Source organism: Canis aureus, chromosome 18, assembly GCF_053574225.1.
Source record: "Canis aureus isolate CA01 chromosome 18, VMU_Caureus_v.1.0, whole genome shotgun sequence".
NCBI classification, from domain to species: domain Eukaryota; kingdom Metazoa; phylum Chordata; class Mammalia; order Carnivora; family Canidae; genus Canis; species Canis aureus.
Genome location: NC_135628.1, coordinates 53,779,759 through 53,804,089, shown reverse-complemented (window position 1 = coordinate 53,804,089; position 24,331 = coordinate 53,779,759). Strand labels below are relative to the sequence as shown.

Sequence of the window (24,331 nt, the reverse complement as noted above, 5' to 3'; positions counted from 1 at the left end):
CTCCGCCTGCACGTGCGGCCACCCCCGGCGAGCCGGGCGGCTGCGCTCAGACCCGGCGGGCGCGCGCTGCAGCCTCCCACCGCCAGGGGGAGACGGGCCGCCCCGGCCGGGCCTGGGGGCTCCGGGCCGCCCGGATTCCGGCCCGCAGGTTTGGGTCTGTGCACCCGCTGGAGCCGCGCGTTCCCCCCGCCCACGTCTACGCTCACGCCCCGCTCTAGAGGAGCAGACGCGGGGACCCGCCACCCACCAGGTCGTGAGTCCTGTTCCCACCCCTCCGCCCGCGGCCCCACAGGCCCCCCCGTATCTCCAGGTCCCGTTCCTCTCCCTCCTCCTCTTCCTTCCGCCCCCGCGAGAGGAGACTGTCCGCAGGGCTCCTGACCCAGCCGACCCGGCCTAGGTTCCAACCCCGAGCTCGCCCGGCGCCTGCGGGCCCTCTGCCTGGGCCTCCCGCGGCCCCCGCACGTCCCCGGGCCAAGGTCGGCCGCTGGCCGGCGCCCAGGCCGGTGCGGCCGCCCGGGGGGAGAGATGGGGTGCGGAGCGCGGCCGCCCCGCGCAGCGCCCCTGGGCCGTCCGAGGCCGCTCGCTGTAGCCTCCCGGCGGCCCAGCAGGCTCCGGCCGCGGCCTCCGCTCTTCCTAGGCCTCCTTCCAGCGGCAGCGGCAGCGGCAGCGGCCCGCCCTCCTCGCTCTGCGGGTCTAACCACGGCGGAGACTGCGGGACCCACCCGGCCTCACAGCGGGCCGTCGCCGTCGCCGTCGCCAGCGGGTGAGCGGTCGGGCCTCAGGCGCCTCCCGCAGGTCCAACCAGCCGGCCCGAGGGACAGGACAGGCTGCTATTACCCGACAGGCAGTACTAAGCTTGACATCCTCCTGGGATAATTCTTCCTGGGACGGGAGTGCTTTCTTCCCCCTCGCTGTAATTCTTCCCCTTACAGACAAGATCCTGGAAAGAATTTGCTTCTGCTTTTTTTTTTTTTTTTTTTTCTCACTTCCTCACCTTTCTGTCACACACTTTTTCTCTCTCATTTTTTTTAAACACCACTTTTCTGTTTTTTAAAAATCTCGAGCCTATAGAAAGGTTGAAAGAAAGTACAATGAACACACAGACCCTTTACCTAGACGGGGTTCTCACCCTCCACCCCATAACATTTGGGGTTGGAGAATTTGTCGTTGTGGGAGCCTGTCCAGTGCATTGTGGGATGTTAAGCAGCATTCCTGACCTCTACCCACTAGATGCTGGTGGTATCCCCTCAACTGAGACAACCGAAAATATTTCAGACATCACCAAATGTCCTTTGGGAGGCAAAATAGCCACCAGTTGAGAGCCACTGACCTAGATTCAGGAACTAACATTTTGTCATATTTACACCTGTACACACTGTGTATATGCATGTATCCATATGTAAACATGCACGTATGTATGTATATATTTCTTTTTTTTTTAATTTTTATTTATTTATGATAGTTACAGAGAGAGAGAGGCAGAGACACAGGCAGAGGGAGAAGCAGGCTCCATGCACCGGGAGCCCGATGTGGGATTCGATCCTGGGTCTCCAGGATCGCACCCTGGGCCAAAGGCAGGCGCCAAACCGCTGCGCCACCCAGGGATCCCTGTATATATTTCCTATAGACCTATAATCATAGTGAGCAAAAGTGGCAAAATGTTTATTTGTGGATCTCTATGATACATATGCATGTTATGAAAGTATTTGTTATATACGCATAGATGTGTATTTTACAGACATATAGAGTGCAAATGTGGCAACATGTTAAAAATATATTTTATTTACACACACACACTTTTTTCCTGAAACATTTCAAAGTAAGTTGCATACATCATTCCCTTCTCTCTAAATACTTTAGCTCCTGAGGACAAAAATGTTCTGGTATATAACCACAACAAAATTACCATGGTCAAGAAATTTACATCAATACAATATTGTTTTGAAGGGTATATACATTTTCTCTTCACTTTCTCAATTATGTTCTTTGTGGATTTTGGTTCACCAAGTCCCTGTCATAACTGTGTCATGATAACACAGCAGACACACCATTGAAGGTGAAACAAAAATTAACTGCTGTCATGATGGGGCCTGCGTGTCAGCCTCCTTCGCTCAGTGTGAATGAACCGTGCCCGGGTTAGTACTTCCTCTATTCCAGTGCTTACTAGCCTTTCTGCTCTTCATTTAACCATCTCAAGAGGAGAAAGCATTTCTACTTCCAGATAATCTCCTTAGCCTTTAAAGGTCTGCGGGCCTGGCATGTGTCTATATCCCCTAACTGATGTCATATGTGCTGAGGACAACATCAGGAAGAAGCTTTGCAAATGCCACCTCCCCAACATTCCGATAAACCTTACTGCTAGGATTCAAGCTCCTGAACCAAGTGAGGCAGAGAAGGGCATTAGACATCCTACGAGTTGAAGGACTCAACAAGCCTGTAGCACCTGGTGAGGCAGCATTAGCTGGAGCAGCCCTTCTCCATGGGTGTGGTCCCACAGCTGCACATCTGGGCGGTTAGCTGGAATGCAAACTCCTGAACCCCACCCTTCTGTGTTGTGACACATCCTCCAGGTGGCCATGCTGCACGCTCAAGTTTGAGAAGGACTGACCTGGAGTTAGTGTGTTCACAAACAGAAGCCATCTGCATCCGTCCCAGCAGCATCTAGCAGAGTGGGAAGGGGTTTCCCTTCCAAAGCCTGTCAACAGATGACGGAGAGGGCCCCCCCTTCAGGTTAAGAGCAGCACCAACCTTCACCTGAGCGAGTGAGGGCTCCTCTGGCAACTAGTCAAGGTCTCACATGGAGTCTGCACAGATGGGACAGCTAGAGGAATGTCATTCCCAGCAAACCCACGTGCAGTGTGAGCACCCCACTTCTCTAGCACAAGGATTCATGTGATTTCCTTTTCTCTGTGAGATTTACGAAATCCGAGTCCTAGGTGGCAGCCTTCCTTAGCAGACTTCATGAATCTTTGAGATCCTCACGAGGTAACTGATGGCATCATCATAAGTAGTTCAGACAGAAGATATCATCCCTGAACAGGTGCTGCCTAGAGGAATCAGCTTCTGGCTCACAGCTGCGACTGGGGACCACAGTACAGGTGTCAGTGTTGGGAAGGAAAGTGGTGCGACATGCCAGGAAGACAGAGCAGAAGCTAAGTGATTCAGAGATGGTGTTTATACTTCAAAATGCCTTTCCTTCCAAGTTTCACATTTGGGGCTTCTAGGCCTTTTGGACTGAAGAGAAAGAACTGCAGTTTTCTCTTAAGTATTCCGCACAGACTGGGGAGGTTGGGGAATAGCAGCAGAATGCCCATGGCGACTTTCTAGCACCAGTTCCATAACTCAGGGTCAGCCCAGTTTAACAGGAAGCCTGCAGAAGGTGGAAGGAAGATGGGAATGTGGAGGAAGAGTGTGGAGAAGAGTCCAGTGAGGTGGAAAGAAGGGAGACAAGTGTGCTGATCTGCTCCCTTCCCCTGCACAGGGACACGGTCCGCTGTCACTCCCAAGTCATGTGTTTATATGCCCTAGCAAGGTCAGAGCAGGAATGACGATCTTAGCCTCCTCTGGCGTCCTGGCTAATTAAAATCAACCAAGAGTCAGACTGCTGAGAAGAAAATTATAGCAACAAAGTTTTCATTATTTTTCCTGAAAAAAAGATCGGAAAAGGAAACAGGGCCCAAGAGAAAGATGTTCATAGGCAAATCCAGTGCTTTTTGCTATTTTTTTTAAGTAGGCTACATGTTCTGCATGGAGCCCAACACAGGCTTGAGCTCACGACCCTGAGATCAAGACCTGAGCTGAAATGCAGAGTCGGGTGCTTAGCCGACTGAGCCACCCAGGTGCCCCAGCCATGCCTTTTCTATGTAACCCCTTTTTGCAAAAGAAAATCATCCATGCAGGCTAGAACTACCTTTTGAGAACAAAGTTTATTCTGACCCGGAATTATAATAATTTTTAAAGTCCTATCAATTACACCACGCAGGGTAGGAATTACTCAGACTTTTTCCCTCCTCGACTTCTTCTGAAAAACCAAATTGGCTAGCTATAGCTGAATTTAGCTGGGAAATAACATGCATTTCTTTATCATTAACTACCATAGAAAAGCACACTTAGCTTGCATCTCAAATGGTCTCCAGTAAAGTCTATTTTGCTTGCAGTAGTTGGGTTATCCTGATTTCTCTTCCCCAAGTTCTGCTCGCTCTCTGGGGAATGCTATTAAGTCTTGTTTTTCCCCTTTTTTGATTTGGGGGCACCTGGCCAGCGGAAGCCTCGCAGGTGCAGGCAGTCGGCAACGTTGTGGGCAATGTAGTAGAGGTTCAGCATGGCCGCGGGGCTGAGGATGTCCACCTCCGGCTTCTTCTGCTTCTTCCCGCCAGACTTGCCTCGGCTTTTTCCTTGTTTCCCTTTACCTGGCTTTCAAAGACAAGTATGTATGGGGCATAAGTTAGTTTTTTCTGACCTTGAAATAATTTTCAGCATTTCCTATTGAACATTAGAAACAAAAACTCTTGAAAAAATTGTAATGATAACAAAAATTTTTGCATGGAGTGGGAGCAGTCACATGCAATCTAATTCAACAAATGTGTATTTTTTTTAATTTTTTTTTAATTTATGATAGTCACAGAGAGAGAGAGAGAGGCAGAGACACAGGCAGAGGGAGAAGCAGGCTCCATGCACTGGAAGCCTGACGTGGGATTCGATCCCGGGTCCCCAGGATCGCGCCCTGGGCCAAAGGCAGGCGCCAAACCGCTGCGCCACCCAGGGATCCCAACAAATGTGTATTAAACACCCAGATTAAAAGAGACCAAACCTGAGGGATCCCTGGGTGTCTCAGTGGTTTAGCATCTGCCTTCAGCCCAGGGTGTGATGCTGGGATCCTGGGATCGAGTCCCATGTCCGGCCCCCTGCATGGAGCCTGCTTTTCCCTCTGTGTGTCTCTCATGAATAAATAAATGAAAATCTTTAAAAAAAATTTTTTTTAAATAAAAGAGAAACCTAATCTAATGATCATATGGACTTTGTTTGCATTGATTTGAATGAAGTGAAAAAGATATTTTTAGCCAATCAGGGACATTTGGTAATATCAAGGAATTATTAATTCTGTTAGGTGTGGGCAGCCCTGGTGGCTCAGCGGTTTAGCGCCGCCTTCGGCCCAGGGCGTGATCCTGGAGACCCAGGATTGAGTCCCGCTTCGGGTTCCCTGCATGGAGCCTGCTTCTCCCTCTGTCTGTGTCTCTGCCTCTCTCTGTGTGTCTCTCATGAATAAATAAATAAAATGTTTTTTAAAAAAAATCTGTTAGGTGTGATAGTGGTATTGGGTCATGGAAGAAAATGTTTATGCATTTCAGAAATGCACATTATGATCTGTGGAAATGGAAATGAAAGAAGGCTGCTTTAAAATAGTGCAGCTCCCCCAAAAGACAGATGAAGAAAATGTGGCAAAATCCTGACAACTTCTGAGTCTGAGAAATGGATATATAAGAATTCATTTTACTATTCTATTTTTGTTATGTATAGAAACTTTCAGGGATCCCTGGGTGGCGCAGCGGTTTGGCGCCTGCCTTTGGCCCAGGGCGCGATCCTGGAGACCCGGGATCAGATCCCACGTCAGGCTCCCGGTGCATGGAGCCTGCTTCTCCCTCTGCCTGTGTCTCTGCCTCTCTCTCCTCTCTCTCTCACTCTCTCTCTCTCTCTCTCTGTGACTATCATAAATAAATAAAAATTAAAAAAAAAAGAAACTTGGGATCCCTGGGTGGCGCAGCGGTTTGGCGCCTGCCTTCGACCCAGGGCGCGATCCTGGAGACCCGGGATCGAATCCCACGTCGGGCTCTTGGTGCATGGAGCTTGCTTCTCCCTCTGCCTGTGTCTCTGCCTCTCTCTCTCTCTGTGTGTGACTATCATAAATAAATAAAAATTTAAAAAAAAAAAAAAAAAAAAAAAGAAACTTTCATAATAAAGATTAGTTAAAAACATTAGATAATCAGGATGCAAACACATATTTTGGCATTTGTTATGTTGTAGTCACTACCTCGTTAAGCAGTCATGAGGGTTGAGATGGATATAAGACACTTAGCATAGACTCTGACATGAAGGAAACAATAAATGGTTGTCCCCATCACTTTATCACTCCTCCAAGCTGTGTTTTGAGGCAGAGAGGCATTATTCCTGTCTTAAGAATGGAAAAATGGAGGCAGAGCAAGGTCACAGTGCAAACCAGTGTCCACTAGGCTCAGCACCTGTGCTCTTGCCATGACCTTGCTGCCAGGCCAGGGCCTTTTAGGAAAAAGCATGGATATTATCCTAATGTGGTAATAAACTATCTGAAGTTTTGCTAGAGCCACACAAAGCTGAATTGACATCTCTATGTCCTGTGACCCACCCGTACATAAAATAACAGATGGGGATGTATTATATGGAAAGTGTCTCCAAGAAAGAAGAGGAATGTGTAAGTTATCAAGAATACCTGCTAGGGCTAAATATTTGTATAGAATAGACGCCATGTTGATAGCATCTCATTTTAAAAATGTCCCAGGCAAAAAAATAAAAATAAAAAATAAAAATGTCCAGGCTAAATAAAGAGAAATAGAGTCCATGTGTTAAAAACACTAAAATAAACAAACAAACAAACAAAAACACTAAAATACATTTTTGTTAAGTGAAATGGAATACACTTCAAATACAAAACCCAGGAATGAAGTTGAGAATTATCTTGCAACACAGCGGTCTGGCTTTAATGTGGAAATTCAAATTAAAAAAAAAGAAAAAGAAAAAGAAAAAAAAAAAGGGCAGCCCAATTGGCTCAGCGGTTTAGCATCACCTTCAGCCCAGGGCGTGGTCCTGGAGACCTGGGATCGAGTCCCACGTCAGGCTCCCTGCATGGAGCCTGCTTCTCCCTCTGCCTGTGTCTCTACCTCTCTCTCTCTGTGTGTCTCTCATGAATGAGTAAATAAAATCTTAAAAAAAAAACAATATGAAAACTCATGTTAACTGTACCTCCTGAGAAAATATCCCCTTGGGGTGTAGGATGTACACTGCCATAGCTCTTAAAATTTGGGGGTCCTTTATTTATGATTTTATACTTTTTTGCATGGCAACCATATGACTTACCTGGAGTAACTGCCCCCCCCAAAAAAAGTGTTTTCATCTCTAAGACAGTTTGATAACTAACACTCACACAAAGATTTGATATTTTTATTCAAAGTTTTCATCTTTTTGTAGAAATTGGCAAAATGACTCTTTAAAATTCATATGGAAATGCAAAGGGCTTTGAAAAAGAACAAAGTTGAAGGACTAATGCTACCTTATTTTAAGAATTATTATAAAACTACAGTATCTAGACAGTATGGTATTGGTGTCAAGATAGACAAATAGATCAATGGAAGAGAATAAAAGTCCAAGAATTGGTCCACCCGTATACAAACAACTGCTTTTCCACAAAATTGCAAAAGCAATTCAATAGAGCAATGATAACTGATGAGGGAGGAGCAGAGGCAGAAAAATGTTCTTTGGCCCAGAAGGCCAACCCGTAGCCTGCATAGTTCAGATGAGGATCAAATATGTGCTGGTTGCTACATCCTGAAAGGGTTTCGTGACCGTCTGCACTTCACACCAATAGTTAATACTGAGCTGAATAACAAGTGCCAGAGAAATCTTGCCAAAGTGTTTTCTGAGTAGAAATTCAAAGAAAACATTTATGATCTAATACTCTCTGCATGTCGCCTCCCCCTTGAGCACTAAGCATATAACCACCGGCTTCGTACAACAAACGTGCAGCTCTTTCTGCCCAAGGATCTCATCCTCATGCTACTTAAATAAACTTACTAAATTGCACCTAAAATGCCTCAGGAATTCTTTCCTGATCATCGTGCTCAACAATCGAGCAACTTTTTCAAAAAAATGGGGCTAGAACAATGCATATCCATTTACAAAAAGACGAACCTCAATTCATGCTTGTATCATATACAAAGTTTAACTCAAAATGGCTCAGATACCTAAATATAAAACCAAAAAGTATAAAAGTCCTAGAAGAAAATAGAGGACCTTAGGCTTGGCAAAGATTTCTTGGATTTGACACCAAACAAAGCACAATCCATCAAAGAACAAATTAACAAATTCACCATCAAAACTAAAAACCTGTGTTCTTCCGGGACACCTGGGTGGCTCAGTTGGTCAAGCGTCTGTCTGCCTTTGGCTCAGGTCGTGATTCCGGGGTCCTGGGATCGAGCCCCATGTAGGGCTCCCTGCTCAACAGGAAGCCTGCCTCTCCCTCTGCCTGCTGCTCCCCCTGCTTGTGTGCTCTCTCTCGCTCTGTCAAATAAATAAATAAAATCTTTAAAAACAAACTTGTGGGGATCCCTGGGTGGCGCAGCGGTTTGGCGCCTGCCTTTGGCCCAGGGCACGATCCTGGAGACCCGGGATCGAATCCCACATCAGGCTCCCGATGCATGGAGCCTGCTTCTCCCTCTGCCTGTGTCTCTGCCTCTCTCTCTCTCTCTGTGACTATCATAAATAAATAAAAAAATAAAAATAAAAAAATAAAAACAAACTTGTGTTCTTCAAAAGATATTGCTAAGAAAATGAAAAGCTCAGGCAGCCTGGGTGGCTCAGTGGTTTAGCGCCGCCTTCAGCCCAGAGCCTGATCCTGGAGACCCAGGATCAAGTCCCACGTCAGGCTCCCAGCATGGAGCCTGCTTCTCCCTCTGTGTCTCTGCCTCTTTTTCTCTCTGTTTCTCTCATGAATAAATAAATAAAATCTTAAAAAAGAAAATGAAAAAAGCTAAGCCACAGTCTGGGAGAAAATGTTTCCAAATTGTATATCTGATAAAGCCCTTATATTCAGAATGGATAAAGGACTCTCAAAACACAATAAAAAATAATCAAACAACAAACACCCAGGCGTCCTGAACAAATACTTTCTCAAAGAAGATATACAAATGGCCAAAAGGCACACGAAAAGATACTCAATATCAAATCATTAGGGAAATGCAATTAAAACCACAATGAGGGATGCCTGGGTGGCTTAGCGGTTGAGCGTCTGCCTTGGCTCAGGGTGTGATCCTGGGGTCCTGGGATCGAGTCCCACATCAGGCTTCCCGCATGGAGCCTGTTTCTCCCTCTGCCTGTGTCTCTGCTTCCCTCTCTGTGTGTCTCGTGAATAAATAAAATATATATATTTAAAAAACAGCAATGAGATACCAGCACACACTCATTAGAATGGCTCAGGTTACCAAGAGTGACCATACCAAGTGCTGATGAAGATGTAGAAGATCTGGAACTCTCTGCTGCTGAGAACCTAACATGAAAGAGGCACTCTGGAAAACAGTATGGCAGTTTCTTTAAAAGGTTAAACACATACCTACCATATGATCCGCCATTCCACTGCTAGGTATTTACCAAGAGAAATGAAAGTGTATATCCTTTCTAAGACTTGTACATGCAATGTTGGTAGTAACTTTGTGGTAGTCTAAAGCCTGGAAACAGCCCACAAGTCCATCAGTGAGTGAATGAATGAACAAACTGTGGTATAACCATACACTAGGATATCACTAAGCAATAAAAAGAACTAGTGATGCATGCTACAACTACAACATGGGTTTTTAAATATTTAAAAATAATTTTAAAATAATTTAAACATCTTATTTTTTTTAAAGATTTTATTTATTTATTCATAGAGACAGAGAGAGAGAGAGAGAGAGAGAGAGAGGCAGAGACACAGGCAGAGGGGGAAGCAGACTCCATGCAGAGAGCCCGACGTGGGACTCAATCCAGGGTCTCCAGGATCACACCCTGGGCTGCAGGCGGTGCTAAACTGCTGCGCCACCGGATTAAACATCTTAAATATAATTTAAAAATAATTTAAAATTTAAAAAATAATTTTAAAGTAATTTAAAATAATTTAAAATTTAATTTAAAAATAATTCTACAAGTGAGGGACACCTGGCTGGCACAGTCAGTGGAGTGTGCGAGTCTTGATCTCAGGGTTGTGGGTTCAAGCTCCATGTTGGGTGTAGAGATGACTTAAAAATAAAATCTTAAAAAATTATTATTATTATTATTATTATACAAGTGAAAGAAGCCAGACCAACCCTCCCCATTAATACTGTATAATTCCATATGTTAAAAATCCTACAAATTACAAACTGATCTATAGTCAGGGCAGATCAGCAGCTGCCTGGGGTGGGAGGTGGCGGGGGTGGTACACGGAGAAGCAAGAGAAAAGAGCTGATTACAAAGAAGCACATGAGACTCCCAGGGGTGATCCACATGTCTGTTATCTTGATTGCGGTGATGGCTTAATGGGAGCATACAGATGCCAAAGTTATCAAATTGTACATTAAAATACATGCAACTTATTGTACATCACTTATACCTCAATCAATCTGTGAAGACATTTTTGTGAGTGAAAACTTTCAGTGTCTCGGCCGGTTGGGTTGGTTCAATACAACTCCATGGCCCTTGGCTGTTTCAGGTCCCAGAACACATAGCTCCTGCCTTAGACTCTCAAACTCCTTACTGAAGACCACACTGGCATTGCTTCTAGTTCCCAAACCTGCCCAGCTGCTCCCCACTCCCACTTCTTCCTGCTGACCCTCCCAGGGGAATATGTTACTTCTCTTTGGGCAGGGCTCCGCTCAAATATCACCTCTTTAGAAAACACCTCTCAGATACTGTGTCGATATTCTATCTATAACTAGAGAGACCATATAGTTTATTATCCAAACCAAGACACTTCAACAGACATAAACTGGACTGTCCCAGGCAAGGAGGGAGGCGGGTACGGATGGTTTCCCAACAACCCTCTCACCTCTCAGCCCTGTCATTTTCTAGCTCCTGACCCCAGGCACACTCCACTCTTTAATAGTGCTATTTTGTTCGTCTATTTAATAGTGCTGTTTTGTTCGTGTGTTTCCTAGCCAGAGATTTGTCTATGAAGTCACCACTGAATTCCTAGGGCCTAAACCAATGTCTGGCACGTTTGTATGAAGAGATATTTGCTGAATGAATACATTGCAACTCAAATGCCATGCAACCCCAGGATTTAGAAAGCAAATGTAGAGATCTGCTTTTCTGGATTTTAAGATGGCTTCTTCCTTCATTCAACAAATACTTAACAAATATCTACTGAGCACCAGAACCTGCAATTCAGGGCTACTGTCTTCATGAGGCTTACAGTTGGTGAAGGAGAATTTACAAATGCATTTAGTCACCAACATTAACTCACACTCCTGTGAGCAAGAACCCAGGGTGCCTGGCATTATGATGACACAGAATGGGCAGGGAGTGACCACAACTGGGACAGGAAGGAAGAAGGGTTTACTGAAGACCAGCCTGTGGGCCGAGGGGCAGGGAATTCCCAGGCAAACAGCTTGTGCAAAGGGTCTGAGGTGGAAGGGAATATGCCAAATTGAAGGGACCTCTCAAAAAAGGTCAGTGTGGCTGGCCTATAAGCAACTGTGGTGGGGGTGCAGAGTGAGGGGAGCTTAGGCTGGGAAGGTATGCAGTGTACATCTCTGGCTTACAGGGCTGGGAAGCTCAGGAGTTTGACTTTTATCCAAGGAGCAGTGGGAATCCATTAACTTCAATGGCTTTATTAAACTGTTTTGCTTCTGCTCCCTGGGCTCTGAAAGAAAATGACAGTACCAACCATGCACAGCACCCCGGGCAATGACACAATTTAAATCAAGAGACATCTATTCAGTGCTTTTGCAAGGAACAAAGTAGAAGGGACACAGATTTGCCAAACACATTTCTACACTAGAGTCAAATGGGGGTGAAGAGTGAGGCTTTCCAAGGTGAAATAGTTGAAGCTCTGTAAGTGAGGTGTAGAAGGTCATGGGGGCTGGGGGAGCAATGTGGCAGTGGGAGGTGCTTCGGAGCTGGGCCTATCTTGAAGAAAAGTAGATAAGTAGCTTCAGATGGGGCAGCTGCAGGAGGCTTGGAGAAGAATGTGGGTCTAGTGTGGTGTGTGTTTTTGTTTGTTTGTTCATTTTGTTTAAAGTAGAGAAGTTAATACGGTGAGACACCCGGGTGGCTTAGTGGTTGAGGGTCTGGCTTGGGCTCAGGTCATGATCCCCAGGTCCTGGGATCGAGTTGTGAATCAGACTCCTCTCAGGGATCCCGCTTCTCCATCTGCCTATGTCTCTAGCCTCTTTCTGTGTCTCCCGTGATAAATAAAATCTTTAAAAAGAAGTTAATGTGGTAAATAAAGCTCAAGGTGAGGAATAGTAGTGCTTATGAGTTTGAGGCCAGGAGAATGAACATGCCATTGGAGAGTGCAGAGAAGGTAGTGGTGAAAAGACCTGGATTGTGAACACAGTTGGGAAATGCTCTGGGGTGGAGAGACCCAATGGAACGCTGCAGTGGTTTGGCTTCAGATGGAGTTCCGTGAGCCAACGACTTGGAGGTGGGATGGACGTTTAAGGATGTTGCAAGCCTTCCTGGGCATAAAATTCAAGAAGTCCCTGCGCAAAAGGTTTCCTCCAGAGCCCTTCCAAAAGCTAGGGTTGGAAGAGACCATCACCGCGAGGATCCCTCGCACCACGGCTCACTTTCTGCTTCTCAATCCGCAGAGGCGAATCCTGCGCAGGACCCAGGACAGCGGCAGCAGGCGGCGGGCGCCGGGGCCAGGCGGGGCTGGGGCTGACCCGTCCCGGCTCCCCGGGCTCTCGCGCCCCTGTGCCGGCCTCTCTTTATTTCTCCCGCGTGTGGCTGTGAAGGTGGCGCGACGGGACCAAGGAGCGGACACTGACCGACCGCAGGAGAGGGCTCCGCCCGACTGTGCTCGCTGTGCCCTGGCGCCCCCCGCCCCCGTCTCCCCCGTCCTCCTTCTACCCCAAGCGTTCAGGTCTCTAGGCTGGACACCACCCACGACGGCAGCGGACGGAGGTGCCGACCTCGTGGCGTGGGTCCCACGCCTTGGTAGGGCGTGCCTCGGCGAGGCGCGACGCTGTTAGACCCACTGAGCGGAAGCCGCGGATCTCAGGCCTAACTAAGGCTATTACCATGGCGATCCTCAGTCGAGCAGCCGAGCGCCGCTTGGGTCCCCAGTCCTGAAACCGACAGAGCGAGCCCAGTTCTCCGCCTCGCCTGCGGGCGGCGCCCCCGCGCCCATCCCTGCCGCCGACCCCGCTGCTCCGCACTCGCCAGCGACCCGCCGCCCCGGACGCTCAGGGAAGCCCGGCGGGGTGAGGGGGCAGCCGCACCCCCAGCCGCCGCCACGCGGAGCCTGGGCACCCGCCGCACGGAGGCCGCGCGCCGCGACGCGCACGGCGAGCGCGCCCCGGGGACTGGGGGCTCCGGGGGCTCCGGGGCACGGGGGGCTCCGGGGCACGGGGGGCTCCGGGGCGCAGGGCTCGCGGGGGCGCGGGCGGGCCGCGCGCACAAGGCCGGGCGGCGCGCGCCGCGGGGGACGGGGCCGCGCGGTGTTTACCTGTTGCCGGGATACCGGGGCCGCGCGCGCAGCCGTTGGGCCCCGCGGGCAGCCGGTCCGCAGGCCCCGCCCGCCTCGCCGCGCAGGCTGGGCCGCTTCACCCCGTGCCGGGCGCGGGCGGCGGGGGCCCGGGGGCCGACGCGGAGGTGCGCTCCGGGCCTCGCAGCGGGCGGCGTGCGCCGTGGCGCTCGGACCCCCACGGGCTGACCGTGCAGAAGTCATCGGAGACGCCGTGACCTTTTTTGGAAAATGACAAACGGCCTGTGAAGGTTGCAGTGAGAAAACCATGGGAAAAGGTTCATAAAGAGCCTGGTACACGCCCCAGAAGAGTCAACTCCTGCCAAAAAGGTTCTTAGGCCCCAAATGGGAGTAAGGGAGGCTGTAGGGCAGGAGCAGCTCCCTTCCGGCCTCGGGAGTCCGTCTCGGTGCCCGAGACTTGTGCTCTCCACGGGAGCAGCCTTTGTAGACTCGTGTTTTTGCGCGCGGCGGCAGTCGCAGAGGCTGGGCGAATTGCCGTGATCCAGGGAAGCCCCCCCCCCCCCCCAAGCCCGGCGCTTCTTCGTTCTCACTGATGTCCGAGCCTCAGTTAACGTTGCTGCCTCTCCCGGGCCGCCTCCTCACCTGCTTCTGTTCTGTGCCTTAGCCCCTGGCTCACCGGTACCTCACTGGGTACCCACGTCTGTCTGCCTCCTGCTGCCCTCCCGAGGGTTGGCTGACCTCAAAGTCCGGTCCTGAGCCCTCTGCTGTTGTGTGTCAGTGTCTCCTCCCGTGGCGACTCGACTCATCTGATAACGTCAGTGACTACCTCTGTGGGGGTGACACAGCCCCCAGCCGAAAGAAGGGCCTCCGTCTGAGCTCCAGTCTTGAGGCCGCACTCTTCTCTGGCCTTAGGGCATCTCTCCTTCTGTTGGCCTCTCCGTTTCCGTTGTCACTGGCAACACTGCTCTTGCAGTCTCTTGCCCTGTTATCTCTAACTCCTCTCTCCAATGAGGAGTCCAGGCCTGAGCATCCTTTGTAAATTCTTTCATGGGTCCTCCCCTTGACATTTTCATCATTCTAAACTAGACCTTCATTTCGTATTGCAAATAATAGTTAACACTGAAGGAGCGCTAATGTCCAGCCCCTTGCTAAGGACTTTGCACACACCATGGCATCATGTCCCCGCAACTAGTGTGGTCGGTTCCATTATGTTCTCCATTTTGCTTGAGGTCAGAGTAAGTAAGTTGCCCAAGTTCGCACAAGCGGAATCAAAGCCAGCTCTGTCCATCTGTCCAGCTGGTGCTGTTAAACGCTAGTATTATTCAGGAAGGCACACTGGGCTTGAGGCCAGAAGATGTGGGTTCAAAACTTGGCCTTACTACATACAAGTTTTGCAATTTTGAGCAATTCTCTGAGCTTCACTTTCTTGCTCTGGGTTGATGTGAAGGTAGTATGATGGGATGAAGGTGAAAATGCTATATGAATTCAAAGTATCTTCAGTAAGCATTGCTTTTAAAAGATATATTTGTGAGTTAGGGAAAATGGAATGGGGAGAAGCTAGTAAAAAGTACAAACTTTCAGTTATAAGACGAATGAGGTCTAATGTATCACATGGTGATTATAGTTGATAATACTGTATTGTATAAATTGAAAATCGCTGAGTGGGACATAAGTGTTCTCACACATAAAAAACTGTGAGGTGCTGAATGTGTTAATTGTGGTAATCCTTTCATAATGTGTGTATGTGTGTCAAACCATCAGGTGTACACTTTAAATATATTACAGTTTTGTCAGTTATACCCCAATAAAGCTGGGGAAAAAAAAGCTATAACGCATAAGAAAGAATGCTTTGGGGGCACCTGGGTGGCTCAGTTGGTTAGGCATCTGCCTTCAGCTCAGGTCATGATCTCAGGTTCGTGAGATCGAGCCCCCTGTCCAGCTCCCTGCTCAGCGGGCTTCTCCCTCTCCTCCTGCTTGTGTTTTCTGCCTGTCTCTCTCAAATAAAATATTTAAAAGAAAAATAGAGCATGCTTTGTCAGTAGACAGGTGGGACATAAAAATGATGATCTAGTGACAATCAGCACAACTTCAATGGCAGCACCATTTTCCACTGACCAAGTGGATCTTAAGCCTTGAGGGCTTTGCACTGACCTGCAGGGAGGGGAAGAGGGCTGCCGAGGTGTGTGGCTGAAAGACAGACTGTTAAATAACACAATGAGCGTTGCTATTAGAATTAAAAAAAAAAAAGTCATTGACAACACACGCATTTTTCTTAAATACCAGTCCACTTAAGAATCATTTAATACTTAGGACTTAAGATAGATCTGTTTATTCTATAAGAACTGAACAAATCTTCCTGGGTAAACTGGAAGATGAGTTAATTTAGAAAACTATTCAAATTCACATCAGAATTGCACTGGTAGAGGGGCAGCCCGGGTGGCTCAGTGGCTTAGTGCCTGCCTTCAACCCAGGGTGTGATCCTGGAGACCCGGGATCGAGTCCCACGTCGGGTTCCCTGCATGGAGCCTCTTCTCCCTCTGCCAGTGTCTCTGCCTCTCTCTGTGTCTCTCATGAATAAATAAATAAAATCTTAAAAAAAAAAAAAAAAAGAATAGCACTGGTAAGGATCCTGGCTGGCTCACTGGGAAGAGCATGTGACTGTTGATCTTGGGGTCATGAGTTCGAGCCCCACGTTGGCTATAGAGATTGCTAAAAATAAATAAATAGGGGATCCCTGGGTGGCACAGCGGTTTGGCGCCTGCCTTTGGCCCAGGGCGCGATCCTGGAGACGCGGGATCGAATCCCACATCGGGCTCCTGGTGCGTGGAGCCTGCTTCTCCCTCTGCCTGTGTCTCTGCCTCTCTCTCTTTCTCTCTGTGTGACTATCATAAATAAATAAAAATAAATAAATAGTACTACTAATTTTATCTGTTTATGATTATACATCCTTATGTCTTCTTTATAAATAGTAATACAAACTGTGCTGTTCTTTTAAAAAAAATAACATTGCCAGAATTGAGGCATGCATTCTTAGAACATCCAAACTTAGAATATTCTATCATTATCTTTCTTAGAAGTTACATCTAAAAATTCCTATTTCCTCTTTTCTACTCTGGTCACTCCTTTTCCTCCTTTTCATCTCATTAAGTTCAACATCATAGCACTGCACTCACTTCATCCTTTATAGCTCTAATATTGTAAGGAAGTTACAGAAAAAAATAAAATGTTCTTTGTAGGTAATTTCCTCTGGCCAGCCACTAGGGTCCCAGCAGTGAGAACCATGGGGTACAGTAAAAACCAGCTGGAGTAGATAGGAGACAAAATTATCTAGAGCAGGGGTCGGCAAACTCAGTAACTCTTTTAGGTTTTACAGGACTTATGTCCTCTTTTACGACTACTCTGCTGATGTAGAATGAAAGCATTTATAGACAACCTGTAAACAAGTGAGCATGGCTGTGTTCTAATAAAACTATCATGGAAACTGAAATTTGAATTTTATAGAATTTTCATGTGTCATAAAATATTTTTCTTCCATGGATTTTTTTTTTTTCCCTAACCATTTAAATGGTTAAAACCATTCTTAGGTCATGGACTGTTATGTATAAAACCTGTCAGTGGGCTAGATTTGGCCCCTGGGCTATAGTTTGCTGATTCCTGGTCTAGAGTATTAAAATGCTATTAATTATTAATTATTCTTGCTGGGGTATTCTTTGACAGGGAGGGGAACGAAATGAGTAATCAGCAATTACTGAACACTCAACGTTTAGCAAGAATTATTCTAAGCACTATATGCACATCGACTCATTTAATCCTTATAATTCTATAGGGTAGGTAGTAAGTATTAACCCTATTTTACAGATGGGGAATCTGAGGCAGAGAGGAAAGAACTTGTCGTTCTTTACAGCTAAATAGATGCAGAGTCTGCATGTATCTCACCAAGTTGGGTTGAGCCTTTATGCTGTATAGCCTTTCTGGGTAAAATATCTTGCATCTTACCCTGAAGACATATTTTCACAGGCGTCCACATGGAGGTTCTTTGTCCTGCCAGCTCCATTAAGCATTTGAACAAAAAGTTACAGAATGTTCAAACTAATGTTTCCATTTGGAGGCAAGGGGACAGATGGTATTGTCATATTTAGTAAGGAAGTCACTATCACCAAAGGTGTTTGAGCAGAGATGGAATGACTTTTGTATTCTTGTAGCTCCTTAGAAAGACTTTGGTTATTTTCTATAAAATATGTAAAAGAAAAACTTAAAGTCCTTGCTTTTTGAAAGTTAAATCTGGCCAATTACTAAAGGAACAGACAGCCTGAAAACCTCCCCTGGCCCACTCAGGCACAATCTCATTACATTTACAGGATCTGGGAGTCTGAATTGTCAGAACTGCTGGTAGGAAATTATATTTCAAATTGTTTGGCCTATTGCTATGAGAACTGAGTAAATCTCCCTTGACCTTGTCTCCACCACCACACTCACATATGTATGCATGTGTGTGTACACACACCATTCTTCCCATTTATACCCTTTCTTCTTACCTAGAATGATTGTTAAATATATTTAAGTTATACTTATTCAAGAAAATATTAACATGGAAAGATAGGTCTCCGGGATAAGTATGATAAAAACAAGTATAGGACAGACTATGTTGGGCTCTTATGTGTTAAGAAAAAATATTGGTGGGAAAGGGATGGATATTATAACAGGAACTTTCTGAAAGGACATGAAATATTTAGTGATTACTTCTGGGGAATGAGATAAGGATCTGGGGTGAGAAGTTTTATTTGTCAGTGTGTGCTCTGAAAAATTACTTGAATTTTTTACATGTATCTTCTTATCAAAAACACCAATACCTAAATGTATTCTTCAGTTTTACACCACTTTCTTATGTCCTATCCTCTACCTAAGCCTGAAACTTTCTTAACCTGAATCTTCTTTGACTACATCAATAGCTGCAAGCATTTTTCAAATAAAAATAACTTGCTTCAGTTCTTGCCTTACACCTCAAATAATAGAAAGGAAGAGTAATTAATTAGTTTTGTTACTACGTGTCTGATGTAGTGGGACAGTGAGTTGAATGGTGGCCTCCCAAAAGATACGTCCCTGTCCTTATCCTTGAAAACTGTGACTACTACCTTATAGCAAAAGAGTGAATATTACTTTATATGGCAAAGATATAATAAAGGATCTTGAGAAAAGAAGCTTATCCTGGATTATCCTGATGGGCCTTAAATCCAATCAGAGGTATCCTTAGAAGAGAGAAGCAGAGGGACTCTTGAGAGAGAAGAGGAGGAAGCAATGTGACTACAGAGGCAGAAGCTGGAGTGACATGAAGCTAGAAGCTTCCAGAAGCTAGAAGAGGCAAGGTAATGATTAAGGCCTTTAGGGAGTGAGTCCTACTGACACCTTGATTTCAGACTTCTGGACCCTGGAACTGCGAGAGAATAAACATTTGTTTTAAGCCGCTCAGTTTCTGGTAACTTGTTACAGCAGCCCTGGGAAACTAATAATGATGGGGAAGAAAGTACAATTAATAGCTAATATTAGTTATTTGGATTCCATAAATGTATTATTTCTTCTGGCTCAAATAACACCGTAAGTTGATTGTATTGAGGTAGTTAATACTTTTGTACTCATTTCAGTTACTACTACTGAAACTATGATGTAGTGAGATTCTTATCAGTGAAAGGATTAGAGGCTAAACACATAGGTGATACTAATTAAAGGAATTCTTGCATTGGATGGAGACAGTCCTAGATGATCTCTGATCCCTTCAACTCAAGAATACATTTCCGTGAAAAATCTTCCAAATACTGAGGTTTAACATTTTACGATTAACATTAGAATAGCCAAACATTTAGAAAATGCATTCATCTGGAAAAGGTGTTTGAAAGTGTAAGGTACTCAGGACTTACATTTTATGAACTTTCCATAGCAGGACTTCTGAAGGAATACCAGATGCTACTGAAAATTCATTAATGGAAAAAATAGGTAAAATATAATTCATGAACTCTCCCCCAAATCACCAATTAGGACTTACCCATGCCAATATTTCCAAAATCATTTGCATGTTGCTCCAAAAGCTCTAATATAGACAGAGCTTTGATCTCTCCCTTTGTTCTGCCCTATTTTAGAGATTACACATTTCCACCATGTAAATAGCTCATTGTTGAGTAGTGAGATTATATGGAAGGTAATTTTCTTCACTATCACGATACTCTTCTTTGTTTTATGGTTTAGAGAAAACAAGAAAGCAGGAGGCCCAGAGGCAGACAAGTTTTATTTAGTATAGTTGATAAAATCATGATGTAGACATTTTTACTCTAAAATGTATTTTATGTGTTTATGTATATATTTGATGTCTCATGTTGAAAAGCATCATATAAAATATCCATTGAAATATGTACTAGTATTAAATACATGTAAGAATAGCAGTAGGGGCTCTAAAAGCTACTGGGTGTTTTATAAAAGTTGTTTATAAATCCCATAACATTTTATTATCTACAGAAAACATTTTATTGTGCCATTACTGAAAAGTCTGTACTGGAATTATATATTATAGGTAGAGCAGATGTTAATAGGCCATGTCCAATATTTCTGAGATAGTGGCAAGACTCTCTGCCTCTGAAAAGCTAGACTTAGCATCTAGCTTTACAGAGTGCCAGAGAGTTGCAAAGTTCAAACCTGACCTTGCCTGGATATTAAGGTGGTGTTACTTAGCTCAACAATAGCATCGATGAGACCAACATCACAAGTCTGATTGTTGTATGAACCAATGTCATTTTTGTTTCAGAAGTACAGCTGCATTTTGAGCCTCAACTTGTTTTATTGTAAATATAGGTCATCTCAAGAAGCCCTAGAGGAAAGAATTCAAACTCATCACAACTACTTGTGGGAGAAAAAGAAATCATCAAAACACCTGTTCGTTTATAGAACTGTCTTTATATAATAAAGATTCTTGTTAGGTGGAAGTGCTAGGGGAACTATGGACACAAAAGGTCAAGAAAATCTCAACTGAAAATATCAGCATAAAGCACTGCAATGGGTGGTTTCAAATGCTCACTGGAAAGCTGTGGAAATTCTCAAGAATCTCTACGAAAGCTCTGCCACCAATCTTAAAAGCTCACTGAGAAGCTGCTGTGACTCACTGTCTACCCATATGTCTGGTTGCAACTGTCTTCCTGTAGGTAGAATATACTTCTCTGACCCAATGTTAGGCTTGCCCCATGTGAACTGTTTTTTGCCAGTGGAACATGAGCAATTTGACTTATGATACATCCAAGCAGGAGCTTGAAGCACCCTCAGGTGCTTGCATGGTATGGTTTGGTGCTTGCTCCTGCCCTTTACCATGACAACAGTATGTCCCAGGCAGGAGCTATTCCATCAGCCTTGTGCCAGAATAAGATGATGTGTGAGCAGAGCTAAATCTAGCAAGTTAACCTGAGTAGAATAGAGCTGCAGCTCATCCCCAGAAACAAGAAATAAAGATATGTCATAAGCCACTGGGATTTTTGCAGCTGTTTGTATTAGTCTACCCCAGGGAATACTTTCTGTATCTGTTTTTTTTTTTTTGTTTGTTTTGTTTTTTTTTTCTGTATCTGTTTTTTAAGATTCTTTTGTGTTGAAGAATTAAGTACTAAATTTCTAACTCCAGTTCAATTTCTTTTTATTAAAGTGCTTTCAGTAGATAAACAGTGTCATCAACAATCAACACAGATTTTACTGAAATATTCACAAATAAAATCCTCTATAAATCACTCAAATGATGTTCTTCTAAGTAGTAACAGTAAGTCTTTGGAGGTTGGTTAATCTGAATTTATTCCTAACCACGTGGGTTCTCAGATTGGAAGATTCAGATCAGTTACTTTAACATATGGGGCTGGCTGTCATTACCTGAATACTATCCCAGCAAGTCAGCGAAAAAATGTTGTGATTTGAAACTAATCACTTTTCTTGGTATCTCAGTTTCTCCATCTGCACTGAGAATATTCCCTTAAACAAGATTTGTAAAAAAAGTATGAAATGTTAAAGCTTAGCATACGTCTTGCCTCTGAAAGCATTCATGTGCATATTTTTAAAAGGGCAACTTATTTGTTCTTGACACAAATTAAATACTATATGGTTTTAAGAGAAATAGATTGATGACTGCTCTTTCCTTGAAAATTGTCTTTTCAGTTAAACCACACTAAAATAAATTAATAGGATTTGCAGATGATATGCTCAGTGAATTACTTTGATTGCAGCGAGGACAGCTGTCCTACTCAGGTAAAATTTACCAATTATTTCAAGAAGTGTCATCCATTACATATATTCTTCATGACCTTTCCATAAAAATAGAAATCCTGCTACCCTAAAGCTCAAAGAGGTGAAATCCAAGCTTTAGTTAGAGTTCTGGTCTAGCTCCTTTGGATATGGTTAATAACTGTATCATGACTTCCAAATCGAACTGTAGTTGACAAAGTAAATAAGCCATTTTTTACTAGACTTCCTGTCACAAATTGACCTGATGCTATCATAAAAACAATGCAGTAGTGTCTCTGTCGGGGGGAGGGCATTTAAAATAAAAAAGCCTGAAAATATAGATGACATAACTGTGGGGACAGAAGAGAAATAAAATGATCCTGACTGAATCAGAAGCTTTTCTAAAAACTTTGTTTCTGTCAAGAAGTATGTGATTTTTTTTAAAGACTTATTTATTTATATGAGAGAGAGTGCGTGGAGTGGGGGAGGGACAGAGGAAGAGAGAGAATCTCAGGCAGACTCCCTGCTGAGTGCTCCAGCACGATCTCACGATCTAGAGATCATGACCTGAGCCAAAATCAAGAGTCAGACACTTAACTGACTGAGCCACCCAGGTGCCCCAATAAATATGTGATTCTGCTGTAAAAGAAATTTAGAGGTTGGTACATCAATCCCTGTATTTTCAAAGAAACGTGCAATATTTTTAGGTAGGAACAATATTGCTAAATCTCCACATGACACTTTGAAAGCACTTGCAGTAAAAAGGAAAAAAATATCATTAATCGACATAGAAGAAAAATGGTAAGCTGTGATGCTCTTGCTACTCTATCCAATTAAAAAAGAAATCGATCATGAGCAGAAATGGACATGCCATCCCAATAAATAAAACCTCCTGCAGTTACTTGTCATTTAAAAAATGAATTGGATGAAAAGGATGACTTTTTACAGTGTACTCAGTCATTTGAAGACTGAAGTAGATTAAGAAAAACATGAAACATCCTTAGAGGAGGCCTATTTCAGACTGCCTATGGCAGAGCACTCCATGCCCTATACAGAATACACAGAGAATTTCAGATTGAACATACATCTCTTCAGGAGTAGAGGAAAAAACACTTTACACAATATACCTTACTGTAACATGCAGTCTTTAGGTAAGAGTAAATCATCATCCTTTACAGAGAAGATGCAGGTGCTCTAAAATCATCTTTGAGCTAATATTTTTTTTGAACTAATAATTTTAGAAAGAGGTGTCAAAATTTTAAATTTAAAATCTAGACTTAATTTCAAACTTGAAAGTCCTAGGAATCCAGAGTGAGCAAGAAGGAAATGTTCTCCCTACTTTATGACTTGCCTCTCTCATTATCTATGACGAATATCATGGGTCAAATGCTGTAATAAACTTGTTCTCACTCTTCGGGCCAGCAAAGGCTAGCCTAGTTCTGGGTAAGACTAAAGCAGGGAGCAGTCCCACAAAAGAGCCTGCAGGACTGATCCAGCAGATTTTCAAGGCCAGCTGGGTACCCAACTGACTCCAGGGCAAGTTGACCAATTTGTTTTGACTCAGGATCCTAGCCTTGCTCTATCTCCAGGCCCAAAGTCCCCAGGATGGCCCTGCACCACACTGGATGTCCTTGGGCTAGGCCAGCTCTCCCCTGGACAAGCATTCTCAGAGCTGGAAACAGAGGCTAAAAGGGCAGGGTAGGCAGAGCACCATTTATTGGAACCAAACCCCTTCTATCAGATGCTTTGTTCTTAAGAGCTCAGTCAGTGATTCTGGAGTAGCTCCTCCCAACAGATGGGCTGTGAAAACACCTCTCTCTCCAGCCACAGCTCATATGAATAGTGGAAGTCCTCAGGCAGATCCAACCTCTGCCCCAGCACACTCTGCAAGCAGTTATCCACAGGTGAAAATTCAGAGTCCTGGGGTTTGTCATACCGGCGGCTGTTAAAAGCCTCAATATTGGCCCTCAAGGTACATTCTTCTGCTTGGAAGTCCCATGGCCTGGCATCGATGTCTGTATTGGGAAGAGAGGAAGAAGAACATGTATATAACTCAGGACTCTGCTCCTCTTATCATAAAGCATGGCCTATGGGATAAGAACAATGAAACGGGGGCACCTGGGTGGCTCAGTGGTTGAGTATCTGCCTTTGGCTCGGGTCGTGATCCCGGCATCTTGGGATTGAGTCCCACATCAGGCTCCTCGCAGGGAGCCTGCCTCTCTCTGTATCTCTCATGGATAAATAAAATCTTAAAAAAAAAAAAACAACAAAGAATGGACTGCTCAGAATTCCCTTTTTGTGGAGGGCAACATACAAAGTAAGTGCATAATATACTGCCACTCCAGGTTAAAAAATATACTTGTATATGCAGAGACTATCTGTTTGTTTTTTTTTAGATTTTATTTATTCATGAGAGACAAAGAGAGGGCAAAGGGAGAAGCAGGCTCCCTGTGGGGAGCCTGATGCAGTACTTGATCCCAGGATGTGGGGTCACGACTCAAGGCAGATGCTCAACCACTGAGCCACGCCAGTGCCCTAGAGACTATCTTTGGAAGGGCAGTCTAGACACTGCTAACAGTGATTACCACTGAGAAGGAAACAGGTCCCCTGAGAGAGATTGACTTTTTTTTTTTTTTTACTGCATTTTCATTATTTTTTTTTTAAGATTTTATTTATTTATTCATG

At 44.8% G+C, this 24,331-nt stretch overlaps 2 protein-coding genes and 4 long non-coding RNA genes across 8 annotated transcripts in view; 3 read left to right on the top strand and 3 right to left on the bottom strand.

Moving 5' to 3' along the window:
• Positions 1-258: 258 nt before the first annotated feature.
• Positions 259-4,015, top strand: LOC144289073 (uncharacterized). Its single transcript, XR_013357130.1, has 2 exons — positions 259-1,411; positions 1,603-4,015. It is a non-coding gene; the product is annotated as an uncharacterized LOC144289073 (long non-coding RNA).
• SMKR1 (small lysine rich protein 1) lies at positions 3,908-13,195 on the bottom strand. The gene is made up of 2 exons (XM_077857312.1): positions 13,002-13,195; positions 3,908-4,413 (listed from the first exon to the last, which is right to left on the bottom strand). The coding sequence occupies exons 1-2, from the start codon at positions 13,002-13,004 to the stop codon at positions 4,216-4,218; spliced, it is 201 nt and encodes a 66-aa protein (XP_077713438.1). The 5' UTR covers positions 13,005-13,195; the 3' UTR covers positions 3,908-4,215.
• On the bottom strand, positions 6,210-12,995 carry LOC144289075 (uncharacterized). Its single transcript, XR_013357132.1, has 2 exons — positions 9,937-12,995; positions 6,210-9,832 (listed from the first exon to the last, which is right to left on the bottom strand). It is a non-coding gene; the product is annotated as an uncharacterized LOC144289075 (long non-coding RNA).
• Positions 10,207-20,908, top strand: LOC144289070 (uncharacterized). Of its 2 annotated transcripts, none has more exons than XR_013357127.1 (2): positions 10,207-11,426; positions 20,246-20,908. It is a non-coding gene; the product is annotated as an uncharacterized LOC144289070 (long non-coding RNA). The 2 variants fall into 2 exon arrangements; XR_013357128.1 differs by having other exon boundaries at positions 20,199-20,908.
• Positions 13,495-16,895, top strand: LOC144289072 (uncharacterized). Its single transcript, XR_013357129.1, has 2 exons — positions 13,495-13,777; positions 14,073-16,895. It is a non-coding gene; the product is annotated as an uncharacterized LOC144289072 (long non-coding RNA).
• Positions 20,909-21,054: 146 nt separating the features above from the next.
• Positions 21,055-24,331, bottom strand: part of STRIP2 (striatin interacting protein 2) — a 48,374-nt gene continuing 45,097 nt past the window's right edge. For both annotated transcript variants that reach the window (XM_077857311.1, XM_077857310.1), the window contains one exon: positions 21,055-23,661. In XM_077857311.1, the coding sequence (XP_077713437.1) occupies positions 23,411-23,661 (251 nt within the window). In that variant the 3' untranslated portion in view covers positions 21,055-23,410. The remainder of the gene's footprint in view (positions 23,662-24,331) is intronic.